Genomic DNA, 19,806 nt, shown 5'->3' on the forward strand with positions numbered 1-19,806 from the left:
AGAATAAGGAGGGATATATTTTTTATAAGAAAATAATGTATATATGTGATATGTAAAAGAATTAGATAGTATATGTGATATATATGTGTATGAAAATGGTACATATGTATGTTTACTATAGAGACAGTAGTTAGTATACATGAGATGTAAACATATACGTATATATTCACGATGTACTTTTGTATACAATAGTATAAGATAAGAGGATTATGAATGCATATTTTTTATTAAAAAAAATAATAATAATGTATATGTGCGATATTTATATCCTATGAAAAACGGTATATAATGGTTCAAAAATAGCTATTTTTGTGATATGAAAATAATATATATGTATACACATGATGAAAAGATGATCAAAGGAATTACTGAAAATAAGATAGTATATATATGTATGAGTGTATATAAAATGGAATATTTACCTTATATCTCGTAAAATGGCTTGAGCCACTATACTCGGGCCCTAATATAATTTCCTCATTTAAACTTAATGAATCTGACCTGTTCCATACGTTAGCATTAAATAGAAAATGATTACCCATAAAATATGCATCTTATCCTTTTGAAACCCCTATTTAAATCGCTTTTTGTTAAAAATGGATTTAAAAAGAAACGTTAGTTTGATGAGCAATTAACTCAAAAAGGAATTTTTTTTTCAGTTAATTTCCTTTAGTTGGAAATCATTTTTTAATCTGAAAGTGCATAAACAAAAGCTGAAAATCATTTGACAATTATTATTCTAAATACGCCTATAATCGGAATATTACTAAAATGAATACCTGACTGGGGGTGAGAAAAATAAACGATTAAATTTCTATATTTAACTATTTCTCCGCAAGTTCGTACACAAGCAAAGACACAAATATGCTACAAACACAATCCATAAAATGTTAGTCAAAAATATAAACAACATGAATATACACAAGTTTACGCAAAGACATAAAGTTCGAAGAGAGGAAGGAGGACGGAGACTCTTGACACGAATGAGGAACTGAGACTGGTACACATTAATGAACGAGACATAGGCTGCTACTGTTGCCTTCTCTGATATGGGCAGAAGGGTCTAGAGTTGTCATAACTCCAAATGCTCCCAAGGTTCCTCATAAAAAAAAAAAAAGATAAAGATAAGGATTAGAAACAATCTCAATTTAAATACGTAAATTCAAATTATGCGATAGCGCACAGTGTACACTTGAAATGCTAAATATATACACAATCATTTTTTATTTTATTTTATTCAAAAAAAAAAAAAGGAGAAAGAACACTGCCGTGACGCCATAGAAGAACAGTGCACACAACCATCATACTATATTAGCAAAACCCAAATTGTATCTGTCCCATTAATTCAAACACACGAGTTCAAATGGCAGTTTAATATATCTAAGTATGAAAAGACTGATTGACTTTTTAGCCCATTTTTGCAGGTAGATGCTTGACTATTCATGTGAAGGATAGAGGTTTTAAGATATGCATATCATTCCCATAGTATGACATAAATCATTATAGAAGAAAAAACTGGACACACAACTAGTTTTAACCCATAATACTTCAGGTAAATTCTAATTGTTCAAACAAAGGGGGTGAAGCGACAGCCACAAATGAACGGTGTAATCACATTAACTTAGCATGTACTTGACATCATCACTTAGCTTAAATAGAAATCTCTGTATGCAATAGTGCAAGCAATAATTAGAACCAAAGAAGGAGATCAGGTTCTAAGGCATCCCTAAAAGTTGGACAACTCAAACAACTTTCACCCCTTTGTGAATTAGTAAAGGTATGTTAAGCATTGTCAAACTAATAGATTAACCAATGGCTTAGATGAGAACAAAACATACTTTAATGTATCCCACAAAGACACTAATTTCTATATATAATATAGACAGATCCGTATTACATTCTGTTCCTTTCTTCAATTAACTACATGGATGATTAATCTTTAGAACAGAGATTTTAACACAGAATTACATGTTAAGCTTAAACAACACTTTCAACCAATGCCAACAACCTTCATACAATTCAAAACACCCTGTCAATATTTTTTTTTTTTAGGCAAAGTGTACAACATACTCACGAGAATAATTACGATAATCATTATTTCTCAACTTCTACTGTTCACCAGAATACAACATGCCACTATTTCCCTTATTTTTATCCAATTTTACCAACAAACAAGGCCCTTACTAACCTTCCAAGAGGTGGATTCAATTAAGAACATGACAACTTGACTTAAGGACTGTCTCTGAGAAAAGTACAAATGATCATGTTTTTAACCATTTTTTCTAGCACATTTTATAAGCTCAGGTCGTTAGGAACATACTGGGAAACAGTCCCATATATTGACCTCTCATTTCCATGAACAAGTAAATGGACGAGTAAAATCTTTTGGTTAGAGATTTCGGTCATATTACATATGAAATAGTTGAAATAATGATTCAAAAACGTAGTCCTCTTGATAAGTTACTAGTAACTATTATAGGCTATGCTAGGATTCAATCATATTGATATGCAACTGAAAAGTTTTCATGCATGGTCGTACACGTTACTCAATTAATTCAAGCGGCTTGTCCGAGAAAGAAAAGTATGAACAACCCACACTTAAATCAAACTTAGGGAGAAACCTTGGCAACTTACTGTTGAAAACTACATATCATACTTCAAGAAAACAAATAGGTACAGCCATGATTACTAGACTCTCAACATTTATAAGTTAGCAAGTTAAGTAATCTTGAGCATTCCCAGCATTACAACTTAACCAAACATCCTCATTTTTTAAACAATTAGATGACAAATACATACTCCTAGCATTTTAGCAACTTTAGGGGAGATAGTTCAAGAGCAGATCCAAGTCACAGCTGGGTTTGACTTAAGACAATTTTATACTTCAACTTATCTCATGCATTCTCAAAAGAGTAAACAGTCCCAAGTTCAATAATACACAGCTATTTTCTTCTTCTTTTTATTCTAGTGAATCACTTATTTATCATAACAAGCCCATAGTCTATGTTAGCCTTTTATAAACCGACTCATAAAAAACAGAGGCAAAATAACCGATTTTTTTATTTTTAGCAAGAAGCCAGTTCAGTTCGTAAAACAAATCTTATAAAAGATATACTACTTCATGTTATCTCCTATACTTTTCAAATAAAAACAGCGTAAGTTCTCACAAATCTTTGCAAATTTTGCCTTTAGACAAGTTCGCATCATCAACTCATAAGAACACCAAGATAGTTACTATATTCTAGTACTGGTGTTTCATTCACACAAGTTAATCGACAAGCAAACAATTTTTTGATTATTATTATTATTATTATTATTTTTTAAACCAGTAATTCTCCCCAACCAAAACAGTAACTTTTTAACCCGAAAACAGTAACTTTTTAGTTAAAAAAAACAGTAGCTTTCTTTTTATATCAAAACAGTAACTTTTTCTTAAAAATAATAACTTTTTCTCTCGAACAAAACATCACCCTTTTATTTGATCAAACTTAATAACCTTTTCTTTTTAGTTATAAGGCATCATATATTCACATATAGGTCTCTAGACGGAGTCACGGCATGATATTTTTAGTCATAAGGTCTAAATGGATTTTATGGTAGAGCTTTAGGAAATCGTATTAGCAGCAGCTATGTTATCAACCATTTTATTTAAGCTAACTACAACAGGGACAATGCTAACCTTTCAATGCCCTCAAACAAATAAAGTTTCATGCTCATGTCCAAATGAAAGTAGGAAAACAGCTATTTGACACGAACATCTTAATATTGATCCATAGTAGAACTGGTTTTGAAGACATGAACGAAAGATAAAACATGATCCAAGCCGTCTATAGCTACAGCCTTAATGGCAAAAAAAAAAAAAAAAAAAAAAAGATTACGGGATGTGGACAGATTCAAACCAACGGAAACAAAATGATTATTTGAACCCATATGTAGACTAGTATTAACTACCACCAAATCAGGACATTTTGTTTTTGAGATTCAAGATTTATTTTAGCCATTTTACATGCTGATTTTACATGATAAAACAGACCCTTAAGGGATGCCACAAACAGGTTTTTTAGACAAGCGACACTACTATTCATATATTCAGCAAGTTCAACGATCATTCTCTTTAAACGCTAATAGATTGCCATGACTATTTCATGTTTGTTTATAGCAAATAAAGTATAGGCAGATTCGGTCAAGCAAACTCCAAGGAATGCTGAGAACGACAAAACAACGAAACGACTACATTTCGACTTCTACAAAATTAAAGACGAAGGGAGGACGAATGTGATTACCTTCTCCGGGACAGCGAACTGAGGCTAATGTCGTCGTCGAGTCTCCGAATCCGCTTCAAGCAACCGTTGCTTAGCCGAGAACAACCGCAATTATATAGCCAAAAGAACTTAGAGTTAAAACAGGATTTTCTGAGAGTAGGAACCTAAAAAAAAAAACAGTGGGGAATTTTCCAGTTGTTGAACTTTGTGAAAATAAAGAGATTTTTTTTTTCAATTCTGAACTTAAGGGGATTTTTAGCTGTCAAGAAAACTTATGAAATAAAGGGATTTTTTCAATTGTTCGACTTGTTCTAAAACAGCCCTCAAAGGCCGGTATTTATAGCTGAAGATTGGGGCGTTTCAACAGCTTCTTCAAGAAGCTTTTTGCCTTGGAATTTCGAATTAAAGAGGGGGGAAAATCTGCAATTTTGAAAAGATGAAATGATGAAAAAAAATGACAGATTCTCACCTTTTCAGAGCGATTTGAAGGCTACAAATTCGTTGGGACTCCGAATTAAGTGGATTCTTCATGATTTTAGTCTCCACGGACCGAAACAAACCTTTACCCTATGGATTGTTGGAAGAACGGTTTGGAATCCCAAGGATGTTCGCGTGCTTTTTGATTTGGGGGCTGATTCGAATTTGGACGAGCTGTTCGAAGCTCTGTCACTTGAAGAAAAGGGGAGAAAGGGACAGGGGTTGATGGGAGGCGGCGTCAGTGACGCCGAAATCGGCTTTAGCCGATGGTCTGATGGGTAAAGGGGGGTGGCGGCGAGGTGGAAGACAGAGAGGAGAGGAGCGTTAGTCTTTAGGGCTGTTTGGTTAAAGAGAAAGGGTCTGGTCTTGATTGAACTGAAAATGGGTTGGGGGATTTTAGTGTAGGTGTTGGGTCGGTTCGGGTCGGTGGGGAATTGGGCTAGAGGTGTTGGGTTGCTGATTTAATTTGGAGGAGAAGGGAATTGGCCCAGTGTTATGTAGGTGAATTAATTTCTAATCCCTTTTTACTCTAATCAATTAATTAAAATATGCTTCTTTGTCCTAATTAATTCCCAAATATATACACCTATATAAATTACAATACAAGTAATTTAATATACGTATTTAGTTAAAAAGAAATAGAGCAAAAGATGATTAATACGGTAATAAGTAGGATTAAAGGAAAAATGCCAATGCCAATATTGATATACGAATATCAACATTATTTTTTTTGAGTGATTTTAATTATAAAAAAAATGATGTTTAGTCATTTATAATTAAAAAAATATGATTTTTTTTTTGGTAATTTCTAAGAAACGATAAAAATTCCTTAACTTTAGAGAAATATATCTCGGAAAATAGCGTAGTAATCAATGAAAATATTCCTAGCTCCTTTGGGGAATTTTCAGGACTAAAAGCATAGTGAAATTAATTAAGCGAAAAGGGAAGGCCAAAATTGGGTGTCAACACTCCCTCCATCTCAAATTATATGATACAGTTTGGATTTTGATAAGAAAATATTTAACCACAATTATTCGTATGCCTTTTAAATATTTTAAATAGTTAATAATTGTGACTTATACTCTTTCCGGTTCAAAATAAGTGTCCACTTAGCCTTTAGCACACGGGCAATTCGCACGAATGCCCCTATCTTGGGGTGGTCTTTAATTTTTGCCCCTCAAATCGCTAGTCTTTAATTTTTATCCTTCAACACTTAAATAACAAAAAAGTGATAAAAAAAATACCCCTGATATTGAAAAAAAAATACGGATGTATTACCTAATTTCGCAAGGCAAAGTTTCATAGAATGTTTCTTGTCGGGCAAAGTTACATAGAAACTGTGCCTTGTCTGGTATCGTTCTGTAGAAATTAAGTTATGCCGCATAAGATAAAGTTTCTATAAACTTATGTCGAGCGAATTCGTTACTACACAACTTATGTCGGATAACTAAATTTCTATAGAACTATGTCGTTTCTATGTAACTTGGCCTTGTGATTTTTTTTCTGATTCTGTTGGGGATCGAACCCAGAATCTCTGATTTCGTAGACCAGCGAATAAGAGTGCGTTGGCCCACAAATTTTCATTAAATAACAAGTAGGGACAAAAATTAAAGACCGGTTTGTATGATGGACAATCCGCACAAAAAAATGTTAGCAGACCATTTAAGAAAAAACTAAGAAAAACTAACTCCTAGAAGAAAATATCGACTAAATTAGCTTTAATTAAAACTACCCAAAATAATATAATTTCTTGATTACATAAAAACTCACTTATCTAAATTGATTCCTTCTAAATTATGTAAGTAGACACTTATTTTGTATCAAAATAAAATGATTAAGTGAATACATATTATAAACCGGAAAAGAGTAGTACTGCTTTTTATATAGGTTCTAAATACGTAGATTATTTTTAAAAAAACTTAAAAATCTTATGTATCCGAATTTAGCGGCAAAATAAAGAAGTTTTACGGGAGGGAGTAATAATTATAATCTAACCTGTGTGGAGTAAAGAAAATAGGAAAAAGAAAAGGAGATCTTTTTTCTTTTTTTCTTCTGGGCTGCTCGCCCAATTCTTTCTCAACTCATTGGTGGTGCTGCTGTGGAAATGAGAGGGCAAAGTTATGCAACACAATAAAACAGCATTAGCTTCTTCAATTTGGCTCTTTTTGTACACTATTTGCTCTTCTTTATTTTTTCCTCTTGCTGTTATGATTACATTTATTTCAAATTAGAGCTATGAAATCGAAGTTCCCAAATCTAACTGTATAGTATCACAGGCCATGATTCTCTCTAAGATATCTCCAAATATTGTTTCTCTATTGAAGACTGGTTTCACTCCCACCACACAACACTTCAACCAATTCCTCCTCTTCCTTTCTCAATCCAAAAGATTCAAACTTATCACACACTTAGTCAAATCACACCAATTCAAGAAAGACTCCCAAACACACAGAATTTACATACAAGCCCTTGTAAAAGAGCATAAATGCGAAAAGGCCCTTTCTGTATTACAGCAGGATTGTGATGGCAAAGTTTTGCTTTCTTCTTTCACTTTTTCTTCGTTGATTTACTCTTTATGTAGTCAGGGAAGGATGGATTTGGCAATTGAAGTGTTAGAATTGATGACTAATGAGAAAAATAAATACCCTTTTGATAATTTTGTGTGTAGTTGTGTGATTTCTGGTTTCTTGAGTGTTGGAAAAGCTGAGCTTGCTGTTGAGTTCTTCGAAAATGCTGTGAATTTAGGTTATTTGAAGCCTAATGTTGTTACTTATACAGCATTAGTAAGTGCTTATTATAGATTGGGAAGAATTGATGAGGTTCAAGATTTGGTTGCTAGGATGAAGATATATGGATTAGAATTAGATGTTGTGTTTTACAGTAATTGGATATATGGGTATTTTAGGGAAGGAGCGATTGAAGAGGCGCTCCGTAGATACAGTGAGATGGCACAACAAAGCAACAACGTCGCCAGTGGAATCCCACAAGTGGGGTTTGGGGAGGGTAGGATGTACAATGAGATGGTGTGTAGGAGATTTGAGTTGGATACGATAGGCTATACGATACTTATTGATGGGTTCTCGAAGGAGGGTCATGTGGAGAAAGCGGTTGGGTTTTTATACGAGATGAAAAAGCGCGGTGTGCAACCTAATTTGGTTACTCTTACGGCGGTGATATTAGGATTTTGCAAGAAAGGAAAAATGTGTGAGTCGTTTGCGGTGTTTAAGATGGTTGAAGAATTGGGGATCGAAGCGGATGAGTTTATCTATGCAGTGTTAATTGATGGCGTGTGCAGGAAGGGTGACATAGTACGTGCATTCGAACTGCTCAGTGAAATGGAGAAGAAAGGAATAAAACCTAGTGTTGTCACGTACAATACAATTATCAATGGATTGTGTAAAGCTGGGAGAATGATTGAGGCTGATGATGTGTCTAAGGGGATCTCCGGAGATATTATCACATATAGTACGTTGTTACATGGTTATATTCAAGAAGAAAATGTCATCGGAATGGTAGAAATAAAAAATAGAGTTGAAGCAGCTGATGTTTCCCTTGATGTTACTATGTGCAACTTTCTTATAAAAGGCCTATTTATGATGGGGTTGTTTGAGGATGCTCTTGCCATATATAAGAAAATATCGGATATGGGCCTGACTTCCAATTTTCTTACTTACTGTACCATGATTGAAGGTTACTCAAAAGTAGGAATGATAGATGAGGCACTTGAAATATTTGATGAATTTCGGAAGGCATCTATAACTTCAGTTGCGTGTTACAATTGCACCATTCAAGGGCTGTGTAGGAATGGCATGCCAGACATGGCAGTTGAAGTATTTGTTGAACTAATAGATCGAGGTTTACCTTTAAGTACAAGGATCTATATGTCATTGATCAAAAAGATCTTTGGAGTTAAGGGTGCTCTTGGAGTTTTAGATTTATTTCAGAGATTGGGAAGAAATGAGCATGAAAACTTTGATTCAATGTGTAGCGATGCTGTTTCTCTCCTTTGCAACAAAGGATTATCAGAGGCTGCATTCGATCTATTAATGGTGATTCAAAGTAATGGTTTTGTTCTAAGCAAGAACTCCTACTACCTTTTAATGAGATCCCTTCTCTATGGTGGCAAAACATTTTTGACTGGCCTCCTTTTGACAACATTCATAAAAAAGTATGAGATGTTTGAGCTTAGAGCAGCCAAGATACTTGTTTACTTTCTTTGCATTAAAAATGTCGAAACTGCGGTTCGGTTTCTTGCTACTGTGAAAGGTGGCATATCTGAAGCAACTTTTCCTGCTGAAGTTTTGAGGACACTGACAAAAGGCGGCCGATATCTGGATGCTTTTAACCTTGTTGTGGGAGCAGGAGATAAGCTACCTCTCATGGATGTGGTTGACTACTCAATTATTATTGACGGCCTTTGCAAAGGAGGACATATTGACAAGGCATTAAACCTCTGTAATTTTGCCAAGAATAAGGGAATTTCTTTCAATATTGTAACCTATAACTCAGTTATCAATGGGTTGTGTCGTCAAGGGTGTGTGGTTGAAGCTTTTCGGTTATTTGATTCATTAGAAAAAATTGATGTAGCTCCTTCAGAAATCACATGCGGAATACTCATTGACACTTTATCAAAAGAAGGTCTTTTAGAAGATGCGAGGAGGTTGTTTGCAGAGATGTCCCTAAAGAATCTTAGACCGAATACTCGCATATACAATTCATTAATTGATGGATACAGCAAGTTAGGTCAAGTCCAGGAAACTATGAAGCTTCTCCTTGATTTACAAGCTGAAGGCCTAACACCAGATGAATTCACTGTCAGTGCAGTACTTAACAGCTATTGTCAGAAGGGTGACATGGAGGGGGCTCTTGGGTTCTTTTCTGAGTTCAAATTGAGACCTGATTTCTTGGGTTTCATGTACCTGGTGAGAGGCTTATGTGATAAAGGAAGGATGGAAGAATCTCGATGCATTTTGAGGGAGATGTTTCAGTCAAAATCTGTCATTGATCTTCTTGGCAGAGTTGAAAGTGAGACTGGAACAGAGTCTATTATAAGTTTTCTTTCTCAGTTGTGTGAGCGAGGAAGCATCCAAGAGGCAGTTAATATTCTCAATGAAGTGGCGTCCATGTTTTTCCCTGTTAGAAGAGGTTGGAATTTATTAGAGGAGCCTAATTATGATGGGAGAGAGGAGAGAGTTGATTCTAAAGACTTATTATGCAAATACAAAATAGATATCGACGAGGCTTGGACTCCGGATAAGGCATCAAACAATCGTAGTAACCGAGACAATCAAATAACCCAGTTGCTCGACTTCAGTTATTATTATTCCCGTATTGCTTTATTGTGTTCAAAAGGGGAATATGATAAGGCTAATGAAGTGGCAAAAGTTATTACTGGTTTCACATAGAGCGTATTCATCTTCAGACAAGATTGACTAGTTTCTCTGAATATGGTTTGAGCTCTTCTAGTGTTTCTTGCTGGAACAAAGAACCATACAACCATACAGGAGCTATCTTGGGTATGTTTTCTTCTTGTTGAGCTATACCTCAATACAATCTGCATGCTAGTCTAAATGCTCAATTCATTTTTTTTTTTGTTACTCTAGGTTATCAACTTGGCAAACTCATATATCCATTTTCCAGAAACAGTCAAATTTAACTTCGTAGTCGGAGTTTATTCTATTTAGAAGTATTCCGAGTGTTCGCTTTAGAAGAGATAGGTCAATTAATTATATATTGTTAACTTATTAAATACTATTGTTTTTTATTGTACTGATTAAATATTATTGTTACTTCTATTTTTTCTAATTACATAACATAACATTCTTTACTATGTTTTGCTTATTGGTTCTAATTCAAATGTTTGAACTATAAGCCAACTCCGAGTTTGATATCCAATGCAGGTGGAAAAAGAACTGGAAGATTTACACCAAGAAGAGAAAATCTTAGCGACTAAAGCTAGGTATTAGGAAACATTGCACCATGGACTTAGTAGTATTCTTTCTAAAGCAGAAGCACAGGGGAATTTGGACCTTCTTGCAAAGGTCATTCAAGACTTTGTGGCATTTTATCTGCCCTTTGGCAGACTATACATAAAGCCTTAGGCGATGTTTCACTGACACTCGTGTTATTTCGGTAATTTTACACACGTCACTTTTGCAGACTATACATAAATATTTTCACACATCACTTTACTGATTATAATTTCTTTCCCTCCTGCTTCGATCATTCAAAAGGTGAGTAGGGATAAGTATTTATCTGTTGTGGTAAGCTTATTTCATTGTTGTTAGTTGTATCTTTTGTTAGATTATTTTAAACTGTGTAATAGTGTTTGATAACATTGATAAAACAAACACCACTGTCTTTGACATCATCTTACAGATTTTCGGGAGCGCGAGTTATATGTGGATTCCTTCGGAAGACGCATTGCTCTATCGGATGTACTGGATATCTTGACATTGAGGACTGGAAGTGGAAGTTGTTATGATTGCACGTCTCTAGGTGAAGCTTGGGAATCTTTGAAGCATTTTTTAGGAGTGCTCAGCAGATGCAAAAGACAGACCATGATTGCAATTTCTATGAATATTTGACTGAGGTAACGTTTGCAGCTATTAGAAGGTTATTATGGCTTGTTCAATTGCAATTTCTATGAATATTTGACTGAGGTAACGTTTGCAGCTATTAGAAGGTTATTATGGCTTGTTCAATTGCATACTAGAAGGCTCCTGGGTTATGTATCTTATTCTAATTTTTATACGGCTATTTGTTATTTCTTTTCCAGAGGGAGAAGTGATTCTAGCCTGGGTTTTTCTATTCCTTGTATGACGTGATTGGTTTTCCAAAGTTTTCTATCACTAATTATGTCTATTTTCAGGCTTCAAGTTTGCCTTGTTGGGAGAAAAAAAGGTGGTTGTTTTCCATCTGCAGTTGTGTTTCAATGTGTTTGGACGAATAATATTGTGGCGATATTGAAGGTAAGAATGTTATTCTCTGACATGGTTCGCATAAATAAAAAAATTATGATTGACCATCTCCCCGGAAAAAAGGATACTTTCGAGAAAGGGTGAGCGCAACTGAAGTGTCTATACATGCAAATCTATTACTTCCTCCATCTTAATTTATGTGATGGTGTTTGATTGTTCACGGTTCATCGACCTAGAGAAAGCTTACGATAAAGTGCCAAGAGAGGTTCTGTGGAGATGCTTGGAGGCTAAAGGTCCCAATTCTGATGGGGTTTGCATCAGGGATCGGCTCTTAGCCTATTTTTATTTGCCTTGGTGATGGATGGATTGACGCGACAAATTCAAGGTGAGATGCCATGGTGTATGTCGTTCGCAGATGACATAGTCTTAATTGACGAGACTCGTAGCGGAGTTAACTCTAAGCTAGAGGATTGGAGACGACGTTAAGTCAAAGGATTCAAGTTGAGTAGGACCAAACGAGTATTTGGAGTGCGGGTTCGATGGCTTACCTCGGGAGGCGACGTGGAAGTGAAGCTTGGCACCCAGGTCATCCAAAAGAAAGGAAGTTTCAAGTATCTTGGGTCTATTTTACAAGGGAATGGGGATATTGACGATGATGTCACACATCGTATTGGTGCAGGATGGTTGAAATAGAGGCTTGCTTCCGGAGTGTTGTGTGACAAGAAAGTGCCACCAAAACTTAAGAAGCGAGTTCTACAAAGTGGTGGTTAGACCGACTGCGTTGTATGCCAGAGTGTTGGCGATCAAGAACTCTCGCGTGCGAGAGAAGATGAAAGTCGCGGAAATGAGAATCTTTGCGGTGGATGTGTGGGCACATTAAGAGAGATAGGATCAGGAATGAGGACATCCGGGACAAGGTGGGAGTGGCATCGATGGAGGATAAGATGCAGGAAGCAAGGCTGAGATGGTTTGAGCATGTGAAGAGGAGAGACATAGATGCCCCAGTGTGGAGTTGTGAGAGGTTGGCTATGGACGGTTTTAGGAGAGGTAGAGGTAGGCTAAAGAAATATTGGGGAGAGGTGATTAGACAGGACATGGCACAGTTTCAGATTACCGAGGATATGACTTTAGATAGGAGGTTGTGGAGGACTCAGATTAGGATAGAAGGCTAGTAGGTAGTCTCGCTTTTCTTTCGCACTAGTAGGCGTAATTTTGCTCTACTATTTGTTGCCCTTTGATTCCTGCTTTTATGTGTTGGGTCTTGTCTTTTCATGTTGTTTTATCATGACTTTTTTGCTCTTGTTATTTCTCATTTTCGCATTGCTTTGATTTGCTTGTCCGTATCTGACTCTTTTCCCTTGTTTTCTTTTGAGCCGAGGGTCTTTCGGAAACAACCTCCCTACCTTCCAAGGTGGGGTAAGGTCTGCGTACACTTAACCCTCCCCAGACCCCGCACTGTGGGATTCAACTGGGTATGTTGTTGTTTGACTGTTCATGGAGTTTAAGAATGAAAGGAAGTCTTTTGAAACTTGTGGTATAATATAAGCTATAGATATTTGTACCTATTAAAAAAAACTATAGATATTTGTGGCTATAAATTATCTTAATAAGGGTAAAATGAGAAGTTTAAAGTTAAATCATTACTAAATATAGAAATGTATCATTCTTCTCGAGACTGACTAAAAAGGAAAGAGTTCACAAAAATTGGGACGGAGGGAGTAGGTAGGGGAGGATTTCCCTGCATATCAAGGATATGTACTTCCATTTTGTTTACTATAGAGGTCTTCAGAGACTGAGAGTACACATGCGTAGTGGATGTTTGAGGCAACTTAGTTAGCTGAAACTTTTGATATTGTTTTAACTTCTTGCAACTGCTAGTCCACGAGCTGGCTGTTGCTTCTTAGTCGTTGCATGTCTTGAACAAATTTATTAAGTTTTTACTGTTCTGTTTAGCCTAAACATTGCTCAGGATGAGAGACGGAATATTACTTTCTTTTCTTCATTTTGGTTACAGATGGTTGTTTGGAATTGCGAGATTAAGTACTGTTTCTTTCTTTTCTAGTTCTTGGTTACAGAGAGTTTAAAATTGTGACTTTCACTCTTGATTAGCTGTCTCATTGACTCATTTTATATTGTGAATGAACTATTATCTCATTCGATTTTGTTTTTCTTTCCCAGGGAGTTTTCTAGAGAAGCTAGTACTGGGATTTGTCAAAATGGATGGTGAGTCTGATGCTTTAGGGCACAAACAAGTTATCCTTGAGAACTCAGAAAATCAGCAACATCAACTGTCAGGTTGATGTCCTTAAGAATCGCGAGGGTGTTCGACCAGATTGAAAAGAGATCAAGTTAAGCAAATATACTTGTTAAATATAGATTACTTTTACCTAGCGAAATTGTTGGATTCCGAGGATGAAGCCAGTTTAGTTTTTGTTCTGATTCATGTAACAAGAATTGCTAGATACCAGTTACATGGTAAAGCTAAAAGTCAATGACAATAGTGGGAGAGAGCTGGTATGCATTTCTTGGCATTAATGGGATTGTGAATATAATGTTCATGATAATTTGATTTATGGTTGATAAAAGGAATGAGGGAAGCTCCAATAGAAAAATATTGCAGAGGAAAAATACTTTGAAGATGAACCTATTCTAAGTATAGTCAAGAATTTTTGACGGTGTCGAGTTGGAACAACTTGTTCTTCCTGAATATCCTGATTTAAGACTAAAGAAATTCTTGCCGCTATCCTATACTAGTTTTTATTTGTATTTGGAAATAAATAAAACATTGCACCCCGGTTGACCTCTCAGAAATTTCATAAAAAAGGCTCTTAATCAAACCCATAGATAAACACTGACATGCAAACCAAGTTCAGCCATCAAACCTTATCTAATAGGTTGAAGCTCCGACCTAAGTCAGCTGTTTATTCACACGCCAAAGGTGAGCTAGTTTCTTCACTTATAAGGTTGGGGTCCTGATTTTTCTGTACCTTTTACCGCATTCAAACTTTTCTTTTAGCCTTTGCTATTATAGGCTAGCAGTAGTTATGAGCAACAGTCCCTTGTCTAAAAATAAGAAAAGACAAAGGTGAGTGCCATGATCACAAGGGATTAAGACGTGGATGAAATGGCAAGTTTAGCTGGTCGATTGGATGACAGAATTTGCTAAAAATATGAAAGATCCTATAACCATCTTCTGTAAAATCAAACCATTAAAGCTTAAAAAGTTTGGTGTGTAATTTATTAGATAAGTGCTGACAAAAGAAATAAAAATTGCAAGTAATCGCTCAACCCGCTTCTGTATTTTGTGTTTGTATGTGAATGGATTAGCGTTGAAAAATCTCTTTTCATGCCCCCTCCGTCCCATTGTAGTTGTCACAATTTCTTTTTGCACACCCTTAAGAAATCATAAATAAGAAAATATTTTTACTAATTTTCCCTCGTCTCTCTTTAATAAATATGCTCTCTGTTCAATATAGGTTACTTTGAAGAGCACTTAATATTAAAAGTAAAATGGAACAAAATTAATTAATTTCATTTCAATTTTCTAAAATAACCAGGACAAGTATTTTTAACGTTGACAACTAATATGGGACGGAGAGAGTAGCAATAATGCCTTTGATCTAAATATGTCAAGATACCTTGTTTGTAATTCCATCAATATTTCCAAATAATAATTGAGGACTGATCTATATTTTTATTGAGTAGGGCACTAGACCCGCCATGTGATATGCCTCTTTGGCCTCAAATGCTATTTCTCTTTTGTCTTTTTTTGGCCTTTTCCTTTCAAATTTTCTATTAGGGTCTTAACAAGAGAATTCCTATCCATAATAAAGAAAACAACTAATAAAAGCCATATTCCACAAAAACAAATTCTAGAAAGAAATAGGGAAAAAGAGAATTCAAGTGGCCCATAAGAATTATATCAATTGCAATGGAGGGTTTCTTCAAACAACAAGGGGTTGGGTCAACTATTCAATCAAATGATATTGAACCACGAGATGGGAAATGAAAACGATTTTCCCTACACGAAGTTTGTGAAGTGATTGTACGATAATGAGAAGGAATATTCGTCTTTCTGCTAAACAGGATGGATTGAACTCATAATTTCTTTCGACTCTTTTTTCAAATTCGATAAACATTGGTTGATCGTATATTTCATTATAGTTCTATGATTCAGAGGATCAATCTATAGTGAGTGACTGCCTCCATTATGTTGTTGCTCGCAAATACCACTATTTTTGGTTTTGGATCTTCCAATAAATGAATCTTTCTATCATACTATCTATCTATTAGAATACTGCCGATTCTAGTCCACTCATTTCATTTAAGACATGAAATTGGAATCCTTTTCATTTTGTTTCATCAATTTTGGCTAAGAACTCAGGAGTCAAGTTTCATTCAAATTAGTTAATAATTAATCGTTTTGACTGACTATTTTTAAGTAAATGATAAGTAGAAAAGCGGTAGAAACTAGAATAAAATATATATATATATATATATATATATATATATATATATATATATATATATATATATATATATCGAATGAAGTACCACATGGGTGGATATATATATATGAATCCAAATCTGCCGAATCACTCATACTATAATCTTCTACATCCTGAGTTTAAGGAGCCGTTGCAATTTTTCCCAACAGCAACTAAACGTTGCATCCCTTGACAAATGAATCATGTGGTTACAATTAATTGAATTGAACTTTTTCAGTTACAACTCCACACTTAATTTCTCATATTCTACTAATGTTCTCACATAATAATTATAATATATCAGTTACAAAATAACTTTCTGCCCAACACATCTTTCTTTTTTGCTCCTCCTCTCCTCTTAAATCCTTTGTCAACCTATTTTTTCTTCTAAACTTATTCACACCAAAAACGGCAACAACGATTACGCATGAAATAGCTTCTCTTCCCCAATCCTAATCTTCTTAAATCATCACTCTCATCTATCACTCTTCGTTAGTCCATAATCCCATTTCTAATGCCAAATTAATGTAATAATTACCCAGATTACAAAAAAAAAAAAAAAAAAAAAAAAAAAACTTTTTGGAAATTCAAAGTTCAAAAACTTCTTCAACAATTCATTTTTTCCTTTGGATTTTTCTCTATATATTTAGTTAAAATTTTCATTACCGATTTGACTACTTTAATTCTCTTCTTTTGAAGATTTCTGATGTATGATGATTGACTTATATTTTAGGAATATGAAATTACGATGGAGAAATATTTGATAAGAATTTGATTGCTTATTAGTAAATTTTCAGAAGTTTGTTTTGATTTTGGAGCAAGATGTTTCATCCGTGTTATAGTTTATCCACAACGCGTTGCCGGTCAGTATTGAATTTATATTTATCTATATATATTTCATCGGTGTTGTAGTTTTTCCCAAACTTTTTGTCCAGTTATTATTGAACATTTTTACATTCATCATGCATTATTCAACCAATATTCTTCAATTTTATGCGCTGCTGCTTTTTACCAGAATGTCAAGTAACTTCCTTAAAACTTAAAATTACTTTATGTATTTAGGTATGAAGATTTCTACACTTTTCTTGATTTCTTATCTTTTGGGTGTTTAGAAATATATCTTAACAAAATTTTGTTTAATTTTTGTTTGTAATTGGACTATTTTGAGGAAAAAATACTTTAAATGCATTCGACATTTTTGCTTTTGATTTTTTGTTGTGTTGTTGTGGCCTCTTCTTTTTATTTCACTTAAAGTTATGTTTTGATTTAGAAATTTAAGTTTCTCTAAGTATTTTCCTGTTGATGTTATGAACTTGTGTGCATCGTCATGAAAAGATATTCTAATATTTGCAAAAATCTATTTTATGGTTAGTTTAAGATTAGAGTATAAGAAAAATACCATTTCATAAATTAAATTTGTAAAATTCTTAAATTGGTATCACTATGTTGTTATTTCTGATACTTTTTTAATTTTCCAATTAAAGCTTGTGCAACATGACAAGCATTTTTTACAACAACAATAGTTTCATTTTTACTCGTAGAATAGTTGAGATAAAAGATTGATGTAGAAATTGTCAATATACTTTGTTGGTTCCAGCGTGACTTGTAAAAATTAATAGACAAAGATTATGTTTCCAGCTAAGAACCTTTTGTAGTTTTTCTTCTTAATAAGGCAATTAACCATCTTTTGTAAGATTTTCAAACAGTTATATTTTTGTAGATACTTGAGAAAATGATGCTATGTTGCCTTTTTGTGATATTGTATTGTAATGATCCGTTTGGTCGTTATTGCATTTCCGACACTTTTGACCCTTTCCCGAGCTTTGTTAGCTCACTTTTGACTCGAGGGGACCGTTGACATGTTGCCCGAGGTGTTTAGATTTGATTCGGATGACTTTTTGTGAAATTTTGGCTTAAGGCGAAAAATAGTTAACTCAAAGTTGATTTTTGGGTAAACGAACCTTTTTCGAAGTCCGTTGACTCCGCGAGGTTCAGAAGGTCTTTTAGAACTTGTGTGTATATCTGGTTCGGTTTCCAATGCACTCGGATGCATTTTGGGACTTGGGTTGGGAAATTGGAATCGAGGTATCGGGTGTTGACTCGATCAACGAGACCTCCTTTGGGAATTCCGAGGCCACAAGTGCGTTCGTAGCGTTTTTTTATGTGTGTATGGTTTGTGAGCAGATCGTCTCGGGAGTTAGTCAGAAATTCGTGTTGTGTTGTGAAAATTGGAATAGTTTCTGGTGTCTGGTGCCCACTTTGGCGCACTGAGGGCCGGTGATACCGTATACGGTACCGCTATATTGCTCACACGGTAGTACCACTATATGTCAATTGAAGCGGCCCATGCCATTTGGCGTGACCATTGTGTGATCAAGGGACAGTGGCTGGCGCGCCTAGCGATCGAGTGATGAGTGAAAGCGGTGATCGGGTAGTGACTGGAGTATTTAATGATATAAAACCCCAAGTCTTTTCATTTATTTATTATTACGAAAGTGGTTCATCTTGGGAGCTTTTCTAGAGGTTTCTTGCGACAAACTCTTACAGGTAAACTCATTCATCTTCTCTACCTAATCTTGATTCATTATCTCACCCAGTTATCATTAATCCATGCTAGATTCTTCCTAAAGTTATGCGAACTAAGTGGGTTTTGGGTTATCTTCCTCTAATGAACTAGTGAGTATAAAACCTTGTTTTGTTAATGAATATAGCATGGGTTCGTATGGAATTGATAGGTATTAGCTATTGTAACTTGAATCTTCCTTTTTCCAAGGCTTAATTGGTGAATTTAAGGTTAGGGTTTATACCCAAATTTGGAGGTTTTGCCTAGAATCCGAAATAGAGTGAATTGTTGATTATTCTAGCTTACTAATGATGGGAATTGATCACCTAGAGGTTTAATTTCATGTTGGGACCTTTAGACCCCTAATTTCACCCTTCTAGTTCATAAACCCTATTCCATTAGTTGGGGATTTGGGTCTTGATAGAAGTAGGGTTTGTTTTGATGTTCTCCTTGATTCTAATTCCATGATTCAAATATGCTTAGACTTTCTTGATCTCGAAGCTCAAAGGAAAGGAAAGGCTAAGGAGTGATTATTGGTGTTATGGCTGTTCGGCCTTCCCGGTAGGTTACGGTTTACCCTATGGTGAGACTTCGTTTAGCGAAGCATATATTTAGATGATATTTTTGGAGAAAGCATGTAAACCTTCGGGTATGAAGTTGGGTTGGATGTTGCCTTAGGGTTTGGTATTGCTTGTGACTTGTTTGATCAGGCTAGTGGCCTGTAGACTCCATAGGACCCTGTTTGGTATGTTGTGTATAAATTGGTGGATTGTTGGTGAATTGGGAGTAAATCGGAAGGATGAAATTACTTGATATTGATATTAGTACTTAGTGTACGCCTCGTTATTGGTATAGCCATTTTGGGATAGTTGGCTCTTATTGTTTTGAAAATTGGAGATTCATTATGATAACTATGTGGATCACTTGTTGACGATATAGGTGCGTTGTGTGTGGCACAACTTGAACTTGATAGTATTTATTATTTGTACTTGCATCGTTCCATATTCATTTCATATCATTTTATTATGCTGGGTGACTGGCACTATTGATGGAAACGAGAAGGAGCATTTATGATTATGGAACATGGTAAGTCACCT

At 35.1% G+C, this 19,806-nt stretch overlaps 1 protein-coding gene across 6 annotated transcripts; it reads left to right on the top strand.

Annotated features, from left to right (window-relative positions):
* The first annotated feature begins 6,728 nt into the window (after positions 1-6,728).
* Positions 6,729-14,248, top strand: LOC132049933 (pentatricopeptide repeat-containing protein At5g57250, mitochondrial). 6 transcript variants are annotated; one of them, XM_059440919.1, is made up of 5 exons: positions 6,729-10,255; positions 10,640-10,871; positions 10,973-11,002; positions 11,118-11,354; positions 13,842-14,248. In XM_059440919.1, the coding sequence occupies exon 1, from the start codon at positions 7,019-7,021 to the stop codon at positions 10,142-10,144; it is 3,126 nt and encodes a 1,041-aa protein (XP_059296902.1). In that variant the 5' UTR covers positions 6,729-7,018; the 3' UTR covers positions 10,145-10,255; positions 10,640-10,871; positions 10,973-11,002; positions 11,118-11,354; positions 13,842-14,248. The 6 variants fall into 6 exon arrangements, with proteins under 6 accessions (XP_059296902.1, XP_059296900.1, XP_059296901.1 ...); XM_059440917.1 differs by having other exon boundaries at positions 10,640-11,002; XM_059440918.1 differs by lacking the exon at positions 10,973-11,002 and having other exon boundaries at positions 10,640-10,972.
* Positions 14,249-19,806: the final 5,558 nt, after the last annotated feature.

Source organism: Lycium ferocissimum, chromosome 3 (assembly GCF_029784015.1).
Source record: "Lycium ferocissimum isolate CSIRO_LF1 chromosome 3, AGI_CSIRO_Lferr_CH_V1, whole genome shotgun sequence".
In the NCBI taxonomy this organism is placed as follows: domain Eukaryota; kingdom Viridiplantae; phylum Streptophyta; class Magnoliopsida; order Solanales; family Solanaceae; genus Lycium; species Lycium ferocissimum.

What these genes read in the sequence shown, in the direction of transcription:
- LOC132049933 (XM_059440913.1), top strand. Translation starts at nt 7,019, where the DNA reads ATGATTCTCTCTAAGATATCTCCAAATATTGTTTCTCTATTGAAGACT.